The sequence below is a fragment of the Tympanuchus pallidicinctus genome, unplaced genomic scaffold (assembly GCF_026119805.1).
Source record: "Tympanuchus pallidicinctus isolate F22 unplaced genomic scaffold, pur_lepc_1.0 scaffold19, whole genome shotgun sequence".
NCBI classification, from domain to species: Eukaryota; Metazoa; Chordata; class Aves; order Galliformes; family Phasianidae; genus Tympanuchus; species Tympanuchus pallidicinctus.
Genome location: NW_026294710.1, coordinates 2,435,223 through 2,456,636, shown reverse-complemented (window position 1 = coordinate 2,456,636; position 21,414 = coordinate 2,435,223). Strand labels below are relative to the sequence as shown.

The 21,414-nt window shown below is 41.9% G+C and overlaps 1 protein-coding gene across 1 annotated transcript in view; it reads right to left on the bottom strand.

Annotated features, from left to right (window-relative positions):
- Positions 1–21,414, bottom strand: part of CELSR1 (cadherin EGF LAG seven-pass G-type receptor 1) — a 158,517-nt gene that overhangs the window by 10,957 nt on the left and 126,146 nt on the right. Inside the window, exons 19-27 of the mRNA XM_052681133.1 lie at positions 19,091–19,274; positions 16,663–16,806; positions 15,370–15,568; positions 14,889–15,056; positions 12,320–12,446; positions 11,630–11,830; positions 6,918–7,092; positions 2,031–2,143; positions 656–735 (exon numbers count right to left, since the gene is read on the bottom strand). Coding sequence (XP_052537093.1) covers positions 656–735; positions 2,031–2,143; positions 6,918–7,092; positions 11,630–11,830; positions 12,320–12,446; positions 14,889–15,056; positions 15,370–15,568; positions 16,663–16,806; positions 19,091–19,274 — 1,391 coding nt within the window. The remainder of the gene's footprint in view (positions 1–655; positions 736–2,030; positions 2,144–6,917; positions 7,093–11,629; positions 11,831–12,319; positions 12,447–14,888; positions 15,057–15,369; positions 15,569–16,662; positions 16,807–19,090; positions 19,275–21,414) is intronic.

Sequence of the window (21,414 nt, the reverse complement as noted above, 5' to 3'; positions counted from 1 at the left end):
AGCCTTTTGAAATCTTATACAGCTACCTGTTTGTAAAAAGGGGCTGTCTTGACACTAGCTAATCACACTGTAGTTCACAGGCAAATTCTAAGCTTTGGGCAAAATAAGACTTAATGGGAATGTGCTGCCACAACAGCTCAGAAAGGCTGCAGGTTTCAGCTTGTGGGCTCATCCCACGGGGAATGGGATGGGGGTGGAGGCCAGTCCTCAACACAGGAACCACAGTGGGCCCCTGCCTGACCTGACTGGTCATCCTGGTATGCATCAGGGAGACATTTCTGAGCATGGGTGAGCACAAGGAGACTCAGAATTATGCCCACCTGGAAATGCCAGGAGTGAGGTGAAGTGTTAGCAGGCAGCACGAGGAAAGAGACACAGCAGGACTGTAACACCACACAGAAACCAATCTTTTCACTCTTCCCTCTCATGCCTACAGCTGTCACTAGTGCACAGCAACGTGGGGGAGGTTTTTACAGAGCTGCCAAGGGAACCCCAGAAATAGGTGCTGGTAAAGAGATTCCAAACTCTTCCACCAATGCAGACTGGCTCTTTCTCCAAGTATCTTACTTATTTCCAACTCTGACTTTTAGGTAGTTCTATCCCTTTGTTATTCCAGGACAGAACTTCTTCTACAGCTTTTTGAACCCAAACTTACATGACTCCAGTTTTTTCAAATGAACGTTGTCTTCGTCTGCATGATGCTTTCATTGCTAGTATAAAGATGACAGTGTTTATCTGAAAGGGAAATTGAAAAAACAGCATGAGTTCTTTCTCCAGTTTTGTTAAGATTTCAGTTTTCAATGACAATAACATTTTTATCCTAAAATGGTTTGGAGTGCCAAGAATATTGTCCCTTCAATTCACATGTCTCTTCGAGTTCTAAAATTCATGTTTCAGGCCAGTATCACTCAAGATTGTTCTAGGATTCCATCTGGGTGAAGCACAGCAAGACTGCCCTGTGCAAAGGGGTTTGAATGAAACACAAAAACTCAAGAATGGCTGTCTTTATCTGGATCAGAGTCCACTCACCAAGTATCTTGTTTCTGCTGAGGCCAAGGCAGAATATAAGAATAACAGAATAAGCATTCAATGACAGTTACACAAAAAGCCCCTCAAGCCTCCACTGATTTGCAGGGTTGGGATATACGAAGAGGGGTGGTTCACTTGTACTTCATCACTCATAGTGAAAACTTATGCTGTGAATTCTTCCAGTCACTTAATTTCTTAAATCATGCAAGGTTTACCATTGCCATCATCCTATTTCTATCTCTTCACAGAGCAATGGCATAGCTCATCCCGTTTTGAATCTCCCTCCTCTTTCTCCTATTTTCTGTGTTGGAAAAGACACTGCACAGTTGGCTCCACAGCTGTATATTCAAGGCTATCATACTGTTACAAGCTTCTCCCCATTCTCTTCTCTGAAGCTTTCTTCTCTTGAGGCTGAAGGCTCCTAGTTCACTTAATTGCTCCCCAGTGGGAGCAGTTCTATGTCTCTGTTAACTCCCAACCCTAATCCAAAGCACTTCCAGGTGTACTTCACTCTTATTGGAGAGAACAAAACTGCACTTGGCATATAAGGTACAGTCACATGTATATGTATCTTCTGGTGATCAGTTACTGAGAGAAGCTTTAAGGGAGAAAAAACTCGAATTCTTTAGAGTTCCTAACATTTGAATTATTTAATATTTTTTTAGGAATTCTGGATGAGGCAACTATTTGCAGCTCATTTCATTGACTTGTTTTAGAAGTGGCCCAACCAACCCTTCAAACATGGAACAAAACAAATGGGAAAAAACAAGCATCTTTCTAGCCACAGGGCTGGACTGTCCACAAACAATCTTTGCACTAGCAGCCAGGAGCTTAGCTTAGCTCACATTATCTCTTCATGCAGAAGATGCAAGCTTGAGTATACTGGTTTCTAAGATAAGGAATACTGCTGTTTCAGACTGTGACTATTGGTTGACAAAACATAGAAGAAAAGGAGGTAGAAAGGGAGAGACAGCTCAGGATGCCAACTCCACCATACTTACCACTACAACAATTACAATGGGCCCAGCAAAACTCCAGATAAGGGTGTCGTGAACAGACAACCAGCAGAAATCAGGGTTCCCATAGCCTTGTGGATCCAGCCCAACAGCAAGCCCTGAGTCACAAAAGGAAAAGACAGGTCACCATAAAGGTGCTGATGAGATCTATATAACAAGGCACAGCAATAACGCTGTCAGACCACTGCGTAGCAAATAAAATTATAATGGCAAAATGTGTTCAATCCAGGAAATAAAAATCTAGACAAATATTAACATAAAACTTCCGTAAATCAAAACCTTTGCACTGGCTATCCCATATCAAATGACACTATGGGTTTTGCCTACTAGAATAAAGTTCAGCTACATAAATCTACAGTAAATGTAAGTCCCAAGTTAATTGTATTCCAGCACAATTTTATAGCCATATTCACACATAGCACTGAAGCCTTCAGGGTGAGTGACATGTTGAGGAATTTCAATAAGCCTACACAGCAGAATGACATGAATCATAACTAAGGAGATGTCTCTACTACAAAAAAGTGCATTCTTAGCTGCTGTGAGCTTACTGTCACTAAAATAACACTGGAGACAAAGGAACTTGGGAACTCACGGGATTTAACTGCTTGAGCTCAGGAGCAGAGGCTGAGATTCATTTTGAGCTGCAAACCCAGGTAAGTGCCTACCTCACATTGCTTTCATCACTGTCTGAAATGGAGTTTGCTGATGCCCCAAGGCAACTGAGTTAAGAACACACCTTTTATTGCTTTATTTTTCAAAGCCTGGAAACCTGTGAGAGAATCTCAGAGTCCAACCTCTACCTACTGACTTACAGTGCTATCTGACTTTGTGCCCTACGTCTTGCCTATATGGCAACGACTGGGATTTCTGCCTTTGGCCTGCAAAATACTGCAAGAGTATTCTTCAAGAGACAGAAATGGATCCCTACAAGGCCCTCAGCCAATGACATATGGTAAATGGCTGCAGCCTGTTGTGTGTTCACCAGGCACACCTATTGTGCTGAGCAGATGACCTGCCTCGAGCAGGCGTCCAACGTTCAGGGCAGCACCGCTCTGTGCAGTGAGGATCTGTACCTATTAATAACCACTTTTCTGAGCTGAAACCTGTGTGCTTTGACAAAAAGACACAGCAAAGAAGGGAGAGCTGTGTTTTACACTTACTGCATAAAAGCTGGCACGTGGCCAACGTTCACATCTGGTGCAGACCTACGGTCTATGAAAACTAAACTGGCAGTTTAGCAAAGCAGTGGATATTGGATCTGTTTTCTCTGAAGCGTGGAATGAGATAGGACTGGTCTCTCTCTCTCCGTTCCCATTGGCTCTTCCACCGCTGCCTTCAGCAGTTGCCATCCAGAAAGAATTAGCCATAAATGATTAAGGGACCATAAAGTATTTTATACAGATGTAATTCTATAGACACAGGCTGTTTCCCAGGACTGGATTTCCCCATTAGTAGGTCTTAAGCTACAGTCTGACCAAACATCTGGCTCTAAGAGTAACTGGCGGACCGCAGTATTTTTTCACTCCCAAAATCCTACCCTAAAGTTCCCCATTAAACACATGGGGCAAACTGCAGCCTTCAGGTAGGCGGTTCAAATTTTACTGGAGTCAACAATATGTGAAATAACACTTTACCCAAAGGCAGAATTAAGCCAATGCAATTTAACATAAAGACCGTTTTGGCACACCAATTAAATGCTCTGAGTGTGCGGGCTGTACGACAGCTCCCTGACGCTCACAACTGGAGATTCTCTGCTGGGGAAGCCCAGCACCCATCCCACCAACATGCCAGGAGAACACATAAGGCACGTTTTGACCCTTCAGAGTCCCTGCAGGCCTTGCAGCAACTGCACACCAGCCTTACCTCTCTCCTGACTCACCATTTTGCTCAAGATCTACAGCAAATCTAGAGATTTTGGCAAAAAACCTATGATCTGGGGTATACTGATTTAAGGACGATGTAAGAACCTGTTCTAACACGAGCTCTTGATGGCAAGCAGTTATTGAGAGTGTGTGCCAGCCAGTCAGCATGTTGCCACAAAGAGGGGTCTTGTTGGATGCCAAATCCAGAATTTTGTTCCTGGGGCAAGGAAGTCATAAAATCCCTTTCCTAGATGGATCAAACTACGTCTTAAAATGAGCCAACTTAAAGTGAATTTAATTTGCTTTAAGCAAATTCCACTATTGCTCCCCACGGAGGAATATTCCACATCCTTACTCTTTTGATGACAGTAAGCCTCCTCCCACCCTCAAACCTACATTTATTCACAGCAATTTGCTTTTGTATGGAGTGATTAGATGTGGTTCTTCACCACTGGACTGGTCCTTATGTAAACATTTTGCTAAGATGTTTTTCCCTCTAAAGTTCAGGTTTCCCTTTTGCACATAGCCAGGTCCTATCACAGATCCCTTAGCAATACTATGTGCCAGTTCAAAGTGAATGTCGAGCACAAAAAATATGAAGAAAAAAAAAGAATAACAAGTTAAATTGACTGCTGCTGTAGGTTCACTTTTCTCAGGATATCTACAAAGGAAATGCACTAGGCTTCATAGTTATCTTTTAAATAAATATCACAGAATGGCCAGGGTAGGAAGGGACCTCAAGGATCATGAATCTCCAACCCCCCTGCCACATGCAGGGCCACCAACCTCCAAATTCAACGCTAAACCAGGCTGCCCAGGGCCCCATCCAGTCTGGCCTTGAACACCTCCAGAGATGGGGCATCCACAACCCCCCTGAGCAGCCTGTTCCAGCACCTCACCACTCTCATAGTAAAGAACTTCCCCCTGACATCCAACCTAAATCTTCCCTCCTTCGACTTAAAACCATTTCCCCTTGTCCTGCTGTTATCTACCCTTCCAAATGTCCTTCTGATGACCAAGACTAAAATTCTTTTCCATACCTAAACTTTTCCACTACCGAAAAACATACACAATCCTTCTCTCATGAAGAAATTTAAAAGAAATGGTGTTCAAAATGCATGTTAAGAAGTTGGAACCTTCTTTAGATAATAAACTTTAAAATTCATAGCAGAAACTTACTTGAAATACGTACAGTAACAAAGCTATCCAAAGGCAAGAAATCCCAATTGTGCTCTTTATAAGGAAATAATTTTCTATTCAGATGATTTCTGAACCTGGAAGGTCAAACTAATGGCTTTGCTTTCTTGATTCACTCTTGATTCCACAAAATTCTCTGACTCCTTCAGTAATAAGGATCTGACTTCCTTGTTTAAGTTAACTGTAAATCAGTGGATTCAGAATTTATAGTACAACAGACACCTTGGAGCTGTAATTCTTAATATACATATTTTTAACACTGAAAAATTGTTCCACGTTAGAGGGAACAATTTCTAATCAGAAAAATGTAAAAGGGGTGCACTTGCAACGTACAGATAAAATCACACTGCTGCTGAGCCACTCTGAATTCACTAAAATTCATGAGAAACCAAACAAGAAATGGAAAATCCTTCAGAAGAAATAATACTGGGGAGCTACGTGTTCTGAAACACAAACTGCTCCCTTCCATTAGGTGATAATACTTCTCTTCTACCAGAAGTGACAGTGCCGACTATCTGATGGCACTGAATGTTCCTGTATACATTGCAGTGGTGCCGATAACAGCTGCACTGGTCTGAAATGCCACAGAAATCAACAATGTTTTCTATCTGAAGTGCTGGGGATACATCCAGAGTGGTGGAGTCCTGTGGACCTTTCACTACAACCTGGATAAATTGACATAAGTGGAAAATACGCACAGCTTGATACAGAAAAACTTACCATGTCTCCAGATAGGACACTCTTCCTCCCTGCACTATGGTTTGTTTTTACTACGTTTTATTATTCTCCTTTAAGTCACACAGAAAAAAAACATGTATATTTTCAAAAGTCTAATTTGTTCCACAATTATTTTTCCAAGCGTACATGATTGATAGCTATTTATTTGATTGGAGAGATATGTAAATTTCTGTCATTGCTGACAGTATGTTGTTATCCATAAAAATAAATGAGTAAAAGTTAACTGTCTGCCGAAGATCTCATTTCCCATATGGCAACAGATACATGCTGAAACAGTTGAAGCAAAAAACCCCTCTCCAACTGTTCTGCGAAGCTCTTCCCAAGGAGCTGTCTGCCTGCATTAAGGCAGCACCATGTGCTAAGGGCAGCACTGGAAATGCCTGACCGCAAAAATAGGAATGATGAGGGCGGAGATAGATGGGCTCCTGCAGAACAGCCTGGAACAGTTTAAAAGATTACTGCCTCCAGCTTTTCATTACTTTTCCTCAACTGAAAGTTATTGCATTTCTATCTGAAATGATGTAAAAGGCTGCTTGAGTATTCCCAGCTCATTTTCACGCCAAGTAAAACAGAGCTGCTGAAATCCCCTTCAGAGAGCATTTGCTGCTGGTCAAGGGCACTGCAGTGGGAACATCCAGAGAAGCAGTGCCCCGTGGGTAGTATTGCTTCTGAAGCCACTGCAGCCACTTCCCCAGAGACTGTGTCCATATCCCAGCATGGATATGGACACAGACTTAACTACCAGCATGGGGAAGGATATTCAGGATGACTAAAAACCAAGTTGTTCAAACGAACACACACTTATATCCAAGCAGTGTTAACAAGTCCTGCTTTAATCTGGGTGCAACTACATTTATGTTGCTGTAACACCCTCAGAATCACTTTAGCTGGGACAACAGACATTTAGGGCGCAGATCTGCCAAGTTCCACTGACTTCTACTTCACAATGCATCTACTGAAAACACTCAAGCGACAGTAGTAGCTGAGTGCATCCATATCCGTTTTCGATGGGGTCACTTTCCAGTGAAGATGGCAGGGAAAGCAAACAAAGCTTCTTTGGAGTGGTTGAGGGTACCTGTGATAATGGCAGGAATGCCCCAGCCAACGACGTAGTAGAACCTCATGTGCCCAAAGTTGATGTTCCTCACTTCAGTCAGCATCCGGTAGATGTGGAGCTGCTCCACGAACATCCACGCAAAGGTACTCATGTAGAAGTAGTGCAGGAGGATGGCAATCACCGTACAAACAAACTGCAGAAGGAAAAGGGCAAGGAAATTAGAGCTGCTTTTCCGAAATATGCAGCCTGGTGAGTCACAGGCCTCCTATTGCAGCTCGAGGGAAGTGTGATAGGAAGGGTTTGGCAGAAAGAACACACTGCCATTAATTTACATTTCTGTTGGTTGTTTTTTTTTCAGAGATTCAGAAAAGTGGTGCATACTGTGAAAGCCATATTTTTTCTATACTGTTATGCACCTGTTCTGAATCTGCTTTGGCTTTATTCTATTGGTTCAGTGTGCTTTTGGTCACTGCCCTTGCCCTTGCCATGTGTTCTGTGGTTCATTTCTCTGTGTGTATTTGATGCCCAGGTGATGCTTCTGGCTCTTCTGTCTGAATTCCTTCTGCTTGCAGGCAGACCAGTGCTGGCAGAGCTCATGGCTCTTTCTCCTGCTGTGCAGCTGGAAGTGGGGATGCCCTGCACTGCAGAGGCCACAGACCCTCTGCCCAGCCTCGTGCATGAGTTCTTCCTGTATAACACTGTCCCATCAAATTCAGCAACAGCAGGTTTAACTGCAATAAGCAGACCAGTCTAGTTGCAAAGTCAACAAATTGTTCTTGAAAACTTCCACCAGCATCCCTGAACTGACTTGGTGTTTCCCATTTACACACCAAGGGCCAACCCATGGGTTTTTCTGCTACTTTGCTCTTCCCAGTGAGAGAGCTGTCTCCCCATAGTATTGCACCATTTCGATATAGTTTTGCTTTGTTTTAAAGTAGACGATGTGTTGTGGTGATATTTGTAAATAACTTGTATTTGGCAGAGGTGGAGGGAAGTGCGAGAAAGATTTTAGATTTTCAGTTGAGGTCCTTCTTGCTCTTGAAAACCTCCTTTCTAGGGAAAGAAATCAAAGAGGTTTCAGTCTAGGAAGAACAAATATGCTTAATATGAGCAAAAAATGATCTGCAGACTTCAGCCAAAGAAGTCCAGCCTCTCTTGGAGGTATTTTCTTACCAGTTAAATGAAACGTCTCTTCTCAAATAGGTAAAATTTGTAGAATCATAGAATGTCTTGAGTTGGAAGGGACCCATAAAGATCACTGAGTTCAAGTCCTGGCTCCATACAGAACCACCCAGTTTGATGTGATTTTATGTTCCAGCAAAAGAGCAGCATGCCATTTTGCTCCCATGGGACTGTGCCACAAGGATCTCTGACACTAAGGCTGGAGATCAGGTGAAGGAGTACTAAGGAGGAAGAAGCTCCTGAAGAGCCGGCATCATTTATATGACAAGACAGTAACTCAGGATTGAGTAACAGAAATCATATGAAAAGGAGTCAGGAACTTTAATAATGATAATAATGCACTAATAAGCAGGTAGGAATGAGAGTGTTTGACCATACTGTGGTCAGAGAGCAGGAAAAGTGTAGGACCCAAGGAAATCAAAGAGACTGGGCTGTTAATATGACTAAGAGAAATAGCTATGGTGGGCAAACTGGCAGCTGAAGTCAACTTCATGATAAAATGGCCATTCTGAACTCTCAGAGCTTCACAGATCTACATTTTTGCAATATCTGTCAACCAAGTTTTCCTCCCAACTGAAGAGCTTGATGACTGAAAATAAGAATGACCACAAGCATCCTACAGTCAAGGCAAAATCTATCCCATTAACTCTATTCATTTGCTTGTTTGAGAAGCAAAGCAAAGGACTCTGCCAAGGATTTGCTGATAAGCTTGTGTTAAAGCACTTTGAACAACTACATGATTTTTGTTTCAAAATATTTTACACTGTGCTTTTTTTGGGGCACTGTCCCTGCCTTCTGATTTCAGTGTAACATTTCAGTGTTCTTGCATGGCATAATGCTTAGAACCACAACTTAAGACTTCCCTGCTCAACTTTACTGAGGATTTTATATTATTATCGCCAGCTTTCTGGATTCACTTACTGTATCAGCTCTATTACAACGTCAAGTGTTACTGAAAAAATGTCTCACCAAATAAAAGGCCTTTCCTCCCTCTATGTAAACGGGGATTTTTTGTTTCTACTGGCACACGGACATGAGTAGACTCTTGCCCTGAGCATTACCTTTTTCAGGTAAGAAAAAAAAAAAAGTAAATAAATCACTTTCCATCAATTGTCCAGGGAAAGATTAAAACCTCACCCAGAAATGTGACTGTTAATTCACAGAAACCCATAAAAGCCAGGCTGGGTGCCAAGCAACGCAGCATTATTTGTGCTCCAGCATTCTTTCCCTCTTTATGTTCATCAGTGCATGACTCGTTAGACAACTCTCATTCCATACAGACAGATGAATAATTGTCTCAAGTAGACATGGCTTACAACCCTCCTACCTTCTCAGATTGACTGGGTAGGCTGTAAGGAGCGGCTTCCTGCTCTATGAAATGCATTCTGCAACTTAAAACATTTTCATAAGTGGGTTAAGGGTTTGGGCTGTTTCACTGAGCCCTGGTAACAGCACAGGACAGGATCGCAGCCCTAAAGACTGAAAATGGGAAGCAGTAGAAGAGAACAATCTGGCAAAGCACAACCAGCATTGCTAAAGTGCACCATTTTACTGCTCTTACAAGCATTCACTTGGTGCTCCATGATATTACAACAGGAATGTGGAGATGAGAAGCCATCTCTCACTTCCGGAGTTTTGTAAGGTACTGCAGACATCTGGGCTCATCCTTCTGCTCCACAGTATTCACGTCAGAGAACTGAGTAAACTCCCTGCTAGTGAAACACAGTGAAAAATGAGTGCTGTACCCAAGAAGGCATGAGAAAGGTCAAGTTACACAGAACGCTGATGATCAATTGGCCAGGTGAATTCATGTGAGAAACAGTTATTTTAATATGCAAACTCATATATTATGAGACAAAGACAAAGCAGGTCACACATGATGTGAGGCCATATCTGAGGGTAGGTCACTGTGAAAGACTGCTAAGGGACTGGAGTTGGAGTAGAGGGGAAAATCAGAATATGAGACTGGAAATGGCACTGTGAGATGGAAAGTTCTGTCCAGTTTAGCGTTGACAATTTTCCAAAAGGTAAAATGGGGGAAGGAAGCCCTGAAAAAAGGCACCAGAGTGATACGAATCTTAGAAACAGGAAATTAAGCTGTTCACTTTTACTTAGTTTTCTAACTGAAATATTGTTGAATACAGGGTTCTAGGGAAGACAAGTCTTTCAAATATATTATGACAAGGGCTCAACAGCACCCAGTTACCAGAAGCTGAAATTAGACAAAATTTGATAGCACAGAATCATAGAATCACTTGAATTGAAAGGAACCCTTGAAGTTCATCAAGTTCAACTCCCCTGCAGTGCACAGGGACACCTACAGCAGATGCTCAGAGCCCCATCCAGCCTGACCTTGAGTGTCTCCAGGGGCAGGCTTCCACCACCTCTCTGGGCAACCTGTTCCAGTGCCTCACTACTCTTAGTGTAAAAAACTTCTTTTTTACCCCCAGTCTAAATCTCCCCTCTTTTAGTTTGAAACCATTTCCTTTTGTCCTCTCACAACAGGCTCTCCTGAAGAGCCTGTCCCCTTCTTTCTTACAGCCCCTCTTTAAAAATGAAAGGCCTTTCTTTTCAAGATTTAGATTAAAACATGACATGTACAAAAAGGATTTCTAGAAGATAAATTGTTTTTTAGAGTGTTCAGATAACCCCTATGCTAAAATTCTGAATATTCTTTACATATGGTAAGGACAAACTTTTTATTGCACATCATCGCCCATTTGTCTGCTGTCCATTTGGTAAAGGAGGATGAGAAGCTTGGACCACTTGCCGTTTGTCTGCATGGTAACCACGACTTTTGAGATGAGCACTACTAAGAATTAAGAGCAATATTACATATAGTGCTACAGAGCTAAAATAGCAGTGAAATTCTAGGCACAGCATACACATACTCTGTATTTCATATTCAGTCCATTCATGACTTATGTTTCTTGACATGCACAATGCTGGAGCTGTATGCACTATGCTTTGGCAACAGGTATGATGGACTGAAGCCAGGGTCACCGTGGCTGGGGAGCACAAAGGAAACTGACAGGTTTCCTACTGATACTTGAGTGTGACAAGCTGTCCCATGCTGGCAAGTGGCTTCTTCCGAACAGCATGGCAGGTATGCAATGTGCACTGAACATCTGCACAGCAGTGCACTGCTGATAATCTACCAGTCAACACCAAAAGCCATTTGGGCTTGTGAGGTACCTGCTGCAGGAGAAACTGGAGAATCTCCTACTGAACAGACAAAGCAAGACAGAATGCATACTGATGGAAAGGAAGGAAGAAACTGGAATTCAGGATTCGGTTCCTGGGATAAGTTTTCAACAGGACTGCTGTCTTTTTTTTTTTTTAAATAACATACAGATCTATTTCCTAGCACTGGTATTCGTCATGAACAGTACAACAGAATACATTCATTCTGACATTTAAACAAGATTTAGGCTGAGCAGAAGTAAAAAGAAGAAAAAGTGAAACAGACAGAAGCAGATAGAAGTCACAATATGAGCCCCTGATTTAAATTCTGACAACTCTCACAGTAAGGAGGAAGTAACTCTTACCGGGTTTTCGGTTTGGTTGATCCCAATGAGGAAGACAAGCTCGGAGAAGAAAAGGGCAGCCACCAGGTTCTTGTGGATGCTGTGCAAGTTGGACCGCAGCGTGCGGATCAGAACCAGCAGGATGAAGGTAATCAGCAAAGCCACCAATGAGATGGAAACAGTTGTGTAAGTGACAATCTTCAGAGGAAGAACATCCCCATTCTGCAGGAAGAGAGATTGACAGAACTTGTGAGTTTTCTCTTTCTTCTCTTTCAATCAGGCCTACTACTTGGAAAGTCAATGCTTTTGTTACTACTGAATCAATGTATGGATTTGCTTCGAACCAGGAGTGGATGATGCCACCTCTTGAGTCACTCAACATTTTGCATGGGCAGCATGCAGAAAGAGCAGGAATCTAAGTGGGAATCTTAGTGTATTTCAGGCTGGACTGCCCCTCTTGAGGCTGTCCTGAAATGCTAAAAAACCTGTGGAGCTTATGACCTTGTTCCTGCTGTCGTAGTTCTACATGTACCTAGTATGTATCTATAATCCTCGTTTCATTCCCTCCTCTGCATGGCCTTCTGCAGCACAGACTAGCACAGACATGCATTGCTGGCTATGTCACGCAACAACCAGTTAGCTCCAAAGCTCCTTGAAGGCCCTTGAGGACCAAAACCCATCCCACTGAGGCATAAGCTTGGGATCACCCACCTCCCGTTTTGAAATGTCCATCAGGACAGCAAAGCTGGTCAAATGGTTGCACTGGCAGGCAATATGGCTCTGGTTTCTGGAAAACAGCTCACATCCTCTGGAAGACCAGGCACCTGTTCCTCCAATCCTGCAGGGAAAAAAGGCATCTATGGGAGCCATCCTCAGATCTCACCCTCACCTCTTGCTGCCACTGCCCTCCAAGACAGCTCCCACTCCACAAACAGAGAGGACTGTATGTATCAAGACAGATATATTTATAGCGGTCACCTGCCTGACAGTACAAACAACTTAAAAAGCCCTGACTTGAAGTATTGCTTGCCAGCTGTTGTGGCTTTGCAACAACCTGTTTTGAGTTAAAAATAATTTTTAAAAGTCCTCATTTTGTGCAGTGATCATACAAGCAATATGGGGAAGTGATTGCATAGGGCAAACTGGCCATAGCAAGAGTATGAGGTAAAAAATACCAAAACCACAGGGACATGTTTTTCAGCCATCTCTATTTCTCTACACTTAGTAAAATTCTGATGTGAAATGTATTTCAGCAGAAATATGATTTCATCCCTATATTCCTCTAGAAAGTAGACAAGAAAAGTTAAAAACAGGAGATAATATTTTATATCAGGAAATGTCTTGTATTAGCATCATGGAGGAACTGTTCCTTTAAAAATTCTACCCTATTTAGCCTTGTTTAACTCTAGAAAAGATTTTGTGTCTATATTAATTATTCTATCGTGAAGTTAATGACTAATAAAAATTCTTTTGTAATTATTGAAAAGAGTTTTTCTCTTCAAGATATTACACAGGTGATCTTTTAAATTCAGTAATGAAACATCTGTTAAATAGTTTTAATGTCTCTTTCTCTTGAAAAGGACTCACATTTTAGAAAAGCTCTTGTATTATGTTTACAAGCTCCTTTATAATTGTGGCTGTAGGAAAATGTAACAAACAGTAATGCCACTGAAGTTGCCAGCAAATAGCAAATGGATGAATCACATTAGAGCTAATGAGTTATTCAAGCCCATACAATGTTTAAAAATTTATGAAAAGGGACTTGCCATTTCCTCATAATTGGCAGAATCATCTGTATGTAGAAGCAAATAGCACATCAAGAAATTTCTTATCTAAGCTTTGTGCTGATACAATCTCAGACTACTTTACAAGCAGACAAGTGGAGTAGTTTATTATTGCTAACAAAACAGATTTCTGTTTGCCTGCTCAATCCTTTTAATGATATAATCTCCATAAGCTTTTGACTAGGAGGCAAACATTTCCTAGGTTAGCTTGCTCTTCTATTTCCAACACAGGACTTACTTTTCAGTGGATTTTTCCATAGGTTTACTGGAGTTTAGGGGTCATTAGAAAACGAGTAACAGCTATTCCTCTAACTGTGGGCTGACAATACCATCCTTCTGCTATATACCCAGTTTCATGGTTTTATATGTAATACTTAATGAAATCTTAACTTGACAAACGTGTAGCTGTCATAGAATGGCTTGGGTTGGAAGGGACCTCAAGGACCATCAAGGATTGCTATCCCTCAATACATTTTCTTTTGTTTTATCAACACTCAGAAGTATGTTCAGCAGGACTGCGCTGCTTCCCCAGTCGTGTACACCTCAATAAAAGACACGAATATATAGAATCCTTCAATTTTTCCAGATCTTCACTAATTATGCCTGTGGTTTTAACGTTATACAATACACGATACTTAAATTAAATAAACATATTTGAATATTTCATCTTCTCCTTCATACTTCTCTCCTAGATTCACCCTCTGCTTATGCTTGCTGTCCTGTACTGTCTGCTTTCTAGTAACAGCAAGAGGTCTAAGGTCCCAAGGAAGGTATTTCTTTCCCTCCATTTTTTCACTAAAACAAATGAAAAAAGATATATAATAGATGGTGAAAGGAAAGGCAAGTTGCTTCTTATCAGTGCCACTTTCTTTGAGTTGACTTCTGATTCAAAAACGATTTCTGAGATTTACAGTCTTAACACTTTATCTCCTTTTTTTACAACATTAGCTTTTTTATTTATTTTTTGCACTAGTTCTGTCTGAGGCATCAGTGATTGCTGCCTGCTTGCCTTGCACTCTGCCCACAGTCACTAGCAAGTGATGGGAGAAGACGCAGCCCATAAAATAACTGAACAGTCTTCTGAAGATGCGCTCCTAAGAAGAGGACATGAAGCAATGAGAGTCCTGACTAAGAGACCTCAGGTGAATCACGAATCCAGGCACTAGAGCTAGATTCCATTTGTCTAGTTGTACATGTGCAGGCAAAAAGAATGGGCAAACAGATGGAGACTGTGAGATTTATTACTCTTGGATAATACTGCAGAAGGACATAGTGGCACTGCCTCTGTAACCACAAGGCTAGGCATTTGTTTGAAGAGATATGATGATTATTTTTTGCTGTTCTCAGGTAATGGGAAGTGAGTACTTGGCTCCACCAGGAATTATATGCCAGTTGAGTAAACTGAGTGAAAAAGGTTCTCCCTCCAGAATTACCCTCCTAGTTCTCTTCTACCAAAACAGTTGCCATGCTCAGCCCTAAAGAAAGCAGAGACATACATGATGGAGTGATTCCAAAAGACACAGACAGGCTTTGTTCTCTCTTCTGTTTCCAGCATGGCATACTCCACTATGATGGGCTTTTCCACCAGGTTGGGAGGAAGCTCCCCGTCACTGTGAATGGCTGTGCTCACCACAGGTGTATTAATAATTGGGCGATTTGGTAACCTGCAGAAGGAGAAAAACCACAAAAATGATCTAGATGTTAAAATGGAAAGCACAGATTTAGCAGATAGAAGATTTCCAGTAGATTCAACTCAGAACACGAGGCAGATGGACCACCAGTCTCCCACACAGCCAAGCTTCCAAGGCTCTACTCTTTCATTTGTTCTCCCACAGTGTGCCAGAGGAGTACAGGAGACTGCAGTGGCAACTGTAGCGCAGGTGATGTTTGTTTGGTATAAAAGAGCTGTGCCACCCCTGCATGGAAGAAGCATGTGGAAGGAGATCTGCACAATTCATAGACAGGCTGAACTCTCACCTCAGGCTCCTTCGGTCAGGATCATAGTTTTCGGGCAGGAGATGTCCTAGGGACCGGTATATAATGACCATGGCAACAGTATGATGGGTAGAGTCATCAGGATGCCGCTTCCTTCTCTTTGTGAACATACTCTCAGGGCTTCGTGCATCACTGTTCACCTTAGAGGATAATTTTTGATTTGAAGGCCTCATTGTAGGTACTGCTAAGGAATTAACATAAATATTAAACTCCTTCCAAGCAACATCAAAGCTACCATTTAAACTGGTGATTTTGCTTTGCAAGGATGCAGAAATATTTCTGTCGCTCTAAGTTTACAGCACTGAGCATGCTTCTAGTGAAACATTTTGAATGAAGTTTTAACACATTTCATAGTTATAAGCTGATAATTAAATAACCACCGAATCACAAATAACCATTTAGTTCAGCTAGAAAATGAGGAATTTCTAAACAAATGGATCCATACGTGCATAAATAATCTGTGCATGATATAAGGAGAAAGTTAAAACAATATCCGTGTTATTACTTTGCATGCATTTGTGGCACAGCTAGAAATAGCTGTGAGTACAACTGGTCACACAGGAATCTGTAAGCTCATTCTTTCATATAATAAGCTTCCAATTTTGGCAAGTATCTCTTAACATTCACATTCCCTCTTCCTTAGAGAAAAGATATAAGGCACAAGCAGGAAAAAGCCATACAGAGAGATGCACAAGCTTACTGGTTATTCTATATTATTTTCAAAAGTGCTACTATTTCCCCATTCCAAGGACATTCAGCCATGCTATTTGTATAGTAACTGGCTAATTTACTCTCTCAGCCCTTGCTTAAGGTAAGCCACAGTTTCTCTCAGCCACGTCTGGGTAATCCAGAGCTACGAACGGCCCACGGCTCCACAGCGTGCCACCCATTTCCTTGCCCAGCTCCAGGCCTTTCAAGGCACAGCTCTTGGGCTGCAATGGGACTGTTCTGCTCCCAGACTGGGATCCCACACTCCCTCCTTCCATCCCTGCAGGGCCCAGGAGAGGGTGGCCGCAGGGGAACAGCTTGGTGGGAACAGCACACTTCTCTGGTTGACACAGGATTGAGGGACCTGACAGACAGGTACAGCCAGTTACACAGCCCCCGGCAGGCAGAAGGCCTCTGAGGTATGCACAGCTGCTCCAACCCAAAATAATGCTTGCTTGTGCAGGTGATCACCCTACTCTCACCCCAGTACTGTTCTGCTTCACAAGGATCAATAACACATCCTTGGGAGCGAGTCAAAACTTCCCTCCAAACGTCAGCAGGTTTTACCTTTCCTGTCCGAAGGTCTGAACAGAGTATCTGGGAAGGTAACAGATGATTCCAGATCTTTTGGATAATCCTCCTTAATCTCATGAAATCGTGGTATTCTAGCTCCCGTAAAATTAGACTTGTCAAAGATGTCAACTGCAATAACTGGAGAAAAAAAGTTTCCCACAAAATTAAGTTTAATTCATTCAAATATGATATTGAAACAAAACGTGATTGGATGCTTAAAACATCTGCACAACACAGAGAAGAAATGTAAACCCTCAAGTACAAAGTCGAATCATAGAATCACCAAGGTTGGAAAAGACCTTCAAGATCACCCAGTTCAACCACCTACCTATCACTAATAGGTGATACTAAACCACGTCCCTCACTAAATCAAACATCTAGTTCTCACTAAACCATGTCCCTCAACACAAAATCCAAACGTTCCTTGAACACCTCCAGGATCGGTGACTCCACCACCTCCCTGGGCAGCCCATTCCAATGCTTGACCACTCTTTCAGAAAAGTAGTATTTCCTAACATCCAGCCTGAATCTCCCCTAGCACAAATCTAATTTCTCTCCCCATGTACCTTAAATGGCAACTAGAAGTCCATGTTTCAGCACCGATACAGTTAGGAAATCACACATTTAATGGGACTGTGGAGGCAATGGAAAGGCCTTCGCAGTGCAGTATTCATACTGGGAAAACAGTACCACATACTTGGGAAACTAGAGTGTTGTGTTCCAATTTCAGACTTGTTTCTGTAGGGAAGGCCAAACCTGCTGCTTCACAAATATGTATTTTCTCTATCAGCTTAGTTGATGTGGCATTTTAAAGAAAATAACCTGGATTTTACCCAGGAATACTCCCTAGTCCTCTAGCTCTCTTCCCTCTGTGTTAACAGTTACTCCCTGGCTCACCTCATCAGCTCTGCCTGTTGTCTAACTGCCAAAATATTTAAAAGCAGCTGAGTTGGCTTGAACTTTCCTATTTATGAAAAGTCACTGAGTGCCAATTTAGATGTTCTAATAAAAGTGAGAAGCTGGAAGTCCTGGGGGTAACCCTACACTGAAAGCTGTGATCTGCAGCAAGTTTCTATATGAAGAAATATCCAAGTTAAGATCTGCAAATTCCAATTCCTTTTCCAGCCACTAAATAACACTAGTGAACCACTAGGAAACTCCATTAACACCACATTCACCTGGAAAAACTGTTCAAAAGAAAACAGACCTCTTTCAGCAGAGTTGCCTCATCCCTCCCAAGCTCTTGACTTTTTTACTCAGGAAGAGCTGGTCTGAAAAAGCAGGGTTTACAATCTGCAAAAAATTCTGGGCTTTGTTTTTCATCTTAGTTAAAACACTGTTCATACATTTTTCTGAATGTGAAGATAAAAATATTTTGATTCTGATATTCCTAAATCAAAAGGAAAACTTTAGCTTTGGTCTGTTAAAGAGAATCAGAAGTATTTCGGTTTGGCTCAGCTCACCAACAGTCTCTCTGCACTGGAGCCAATGCAGGCCTCTGTAGAATTACAGAATCCTTAGAGTTAAAAGGGACCCTTTTGAAAGTTATCTACTATTTCCCTGCAATGAAGAGGGACAGCAGAGCTATGTCAGGTTGCCCAGGGCCTGATTTGGCCTTGCCTTGAAAGTCGCCATTGAAGGGGCATCCACCACAACTCTGGGCAACCTGTTCCAGTGCCTTATCGCTCTTTCATTCTTCAGCTGCATGTGTACTGGGGTGACATCAGTGAAACACATTACAGTCCTAAATGTGCAGGAACTGCTCTGTGTTAGAGAGAGCATTTACTTGGATAGAGAGGGAAAGAGTCTTGGTATATCTGATGTTTCCTTCTTGGTTTAGACCCACAGAGGATTTAGTTGACCCCAAGGATTTTGCTCTGGATTTTGCAAGGCTGGATGTGGTTTGAAGGCTCAGACGGATGCTTCTGAGAAAATACCTTTCAACATATCCGGACAGGTTCCAGGGCAGTAAGGCATTTGAAATTCAGAGGTATACAATCAATAGCAGGGCTTTTTTTTGTTTGTTTGTTTTTACATCAGTAATTCTTTAGGAGGTGGTGCAGTAGTGATTCTTTCAAAAACCCTATGCAATACACTCAACTATAGTAGGTAGACTTAAAAGGCATCATCATTACTCACAAACTTAGTCCATCTCATCATCTGTACACCACTATGGGTGCAACAGAATGCCACACAGACTATGGCATAGCCCACAGGGAAAGCAGGTCAGAAGTCTCCCAGGAGGCCTCCATGGTAATTGAGATCAAAGTTGAACTGACTTGAAATGAATGCACTGAATAGGTTAGACAACACATACCTTGTGTTTCTAAGTTGGTATTATTAAAATCAATAGTTAGCACCTCTATCTAACACACTTTTAAAGCACTGATACAAAGCAGCAGTTTTCAATACGGGTACTCACTCATGTTAGCAGCAACGATGACAAAAGGTCTCATGTAGGTTTTCTTCATGTTCTGGGCCACGTTGTTGAAATAATCCTCATAGTGCCTTAGAAGATGAGCTGTGCCACCCTCCGTTCGCTGAATTTGTTCCCACTGCTCCTTGTTGTTGGGATCCAACAGAGCACTACCCACTTTGATAATATTCTGAGAAGCAAAGGACAAGTCTAAATTATGAGGCAAAAAGAGCCCTGGATTTCAAGTGATGAACATTTTAAAAGGTTGCCATTACTGCCTCAGGGGAGAGCAAAATTAAATATTTTAATGTAGATATGTTCTTCTAAAGCCTTATGAAAATATCTTCACCAGTTACTGACGCTGAATCCATATGTATACATATATATTTTACATGAAGGAATGCCCTTCACAATTTTTATGAGCAAAGTAAGAAAAAAAAATTGGAGGCTGTAAGATAAGTGCCTATTTTTAACTCCTCTTTAAGAGAGGAAACATCAAGAAAATGCAGAAGGAAAATCTAATCATACTCCACAGAACCACAACATGGCCGAGGCTGGCAGTGCCCTCTGTGTTCCTCTGCCCAACCCATGCTCCAGCAGGGTCACCCAGAGCAGGGTGCCCAGGGGCACGGCCAGGCAGCTTCTGGAGATCTCCACTGAGGAGATCCACAGCCTCTGGGCAGCTGTGCCAGTGCTCAGCCACCTGCATAGCACAGAAGTGTTATCTGATGTTCATATGGAACCTCTGTGCTCCAGTTTGTGCTCACTGACTTTGTGTTCCAGTTCATCCCCATTTTCTTTGTCTATGAGAGATGTGAGAAGAAAAGCAGAGTACTGTTATGTACACTTAAAGAGCTCATCTAAGGAAATTAAAAAATGTGATATGCTAAAACTAAAAGAAAGTCACAGATATAAATATGCTTGCTCCTCTTTTCTTACTTTTTTCTTAATGTAGCTGATAACTATGGCAACTTGCTTGGGAAGCATGCAAATAACACAAGCAAATATTAGCTTGCATATAGAAACTTGCACATACACGTAACAGAAGTTAATGCATGCTGTTTTCCCCCATGTTTACGTTTTTTCAAATGGTGTTGAAAAAGTGGTCTTAGATGAGGACCTACTGCTTCTGCACTTTATCATGAGAATATTCAAAGGAATCCTAAAGGAGAATGGAAGAACAAGACTAAAAACCAGTGTCACATGACTTAAATGATAAAGGTGCTGAGCAGCGTTCGATCTTAGTGTAATTACTGGCTATACTGCTGGGTCAAAACCTAAACTTAATTTTACCTACAGGTAAAATTTGAATAAATGGTGGTAAAATGTAGTCGCTTCAAGCTCTGTGATAGAAGAAGGAAGTATCTGGATGCACATAACCTTTAATTTAGAAACAGACGGGAAAGGTGCTGCATTCCCTAAGTATTCCCTGAAGTTGCAAGCTTCTATTTGGAATACAAGAGACTGCCATTATTACTGCTGCTATCTGGGAGGAGAAGCACTACATGGTTCCCCAGGAACGCACTGTAGCAGAAGACACACGCTGTACTTGGTACCAGGCCTCCTCACTACCTGACAATGTTATTTATGGCTTTTTTGATCGCTTATACTTTTCTGGCTCCCTCCAAAGGCTACATAAGAATAAATTCCTTCTCCCCTTGTGCTCCCTCAGACTAGGATGTAACCTCATTTTTCTCATGAGCATTACTGATTAGTTTTCAAACTCCTGACCTAACCTAAAAATATTTAGGGAGTTCTTGAAAACATCATCTGTATGGAATTCAGTGCCAAATGTAGGGAATAATAAATTAAAGCAGAGTTTTTCAGACCACTATTTCCCAAACCACACGTTAAAAACCCAGTTCCTTCTCAAGATCTGAACTGGGAGATTCACTGACCCCAGAGCCAATAGCTACAAGTTTATCAGCAGAAGGTTTCCTTAGGAAAGAAAACACGGAATCTCTTACATTAGGTTTTTCTAAACTGTTAAATGTTTCAGAAGTTCTTCATTGTCTGTTGGCCAAGACAATGAGGAATTTTCTCAGCCATGCCTCCTTCTGCTCCCACCTCACAGGGAGGTGGTACGGCTCCCTTACTTCGTGGTGCAGCATGAGGTTCTCTCTGTTCAAGTGAAAGCCTGCCTGAGCACATCTTTCCATCACAGGTATATGTTTCCCCATGCCAAGGAGGGTGCTAATGCTTGTTTTCTAAATCTGATCAAGTCCTTAGTAATTAATGGGTATTTAATGAATGCTCTTACTAGCAGAAGCCCTCTGGCACTCATTTCCAATATTTGTATCTGCCTGCATCACTTGAAATCTCAATAGTGT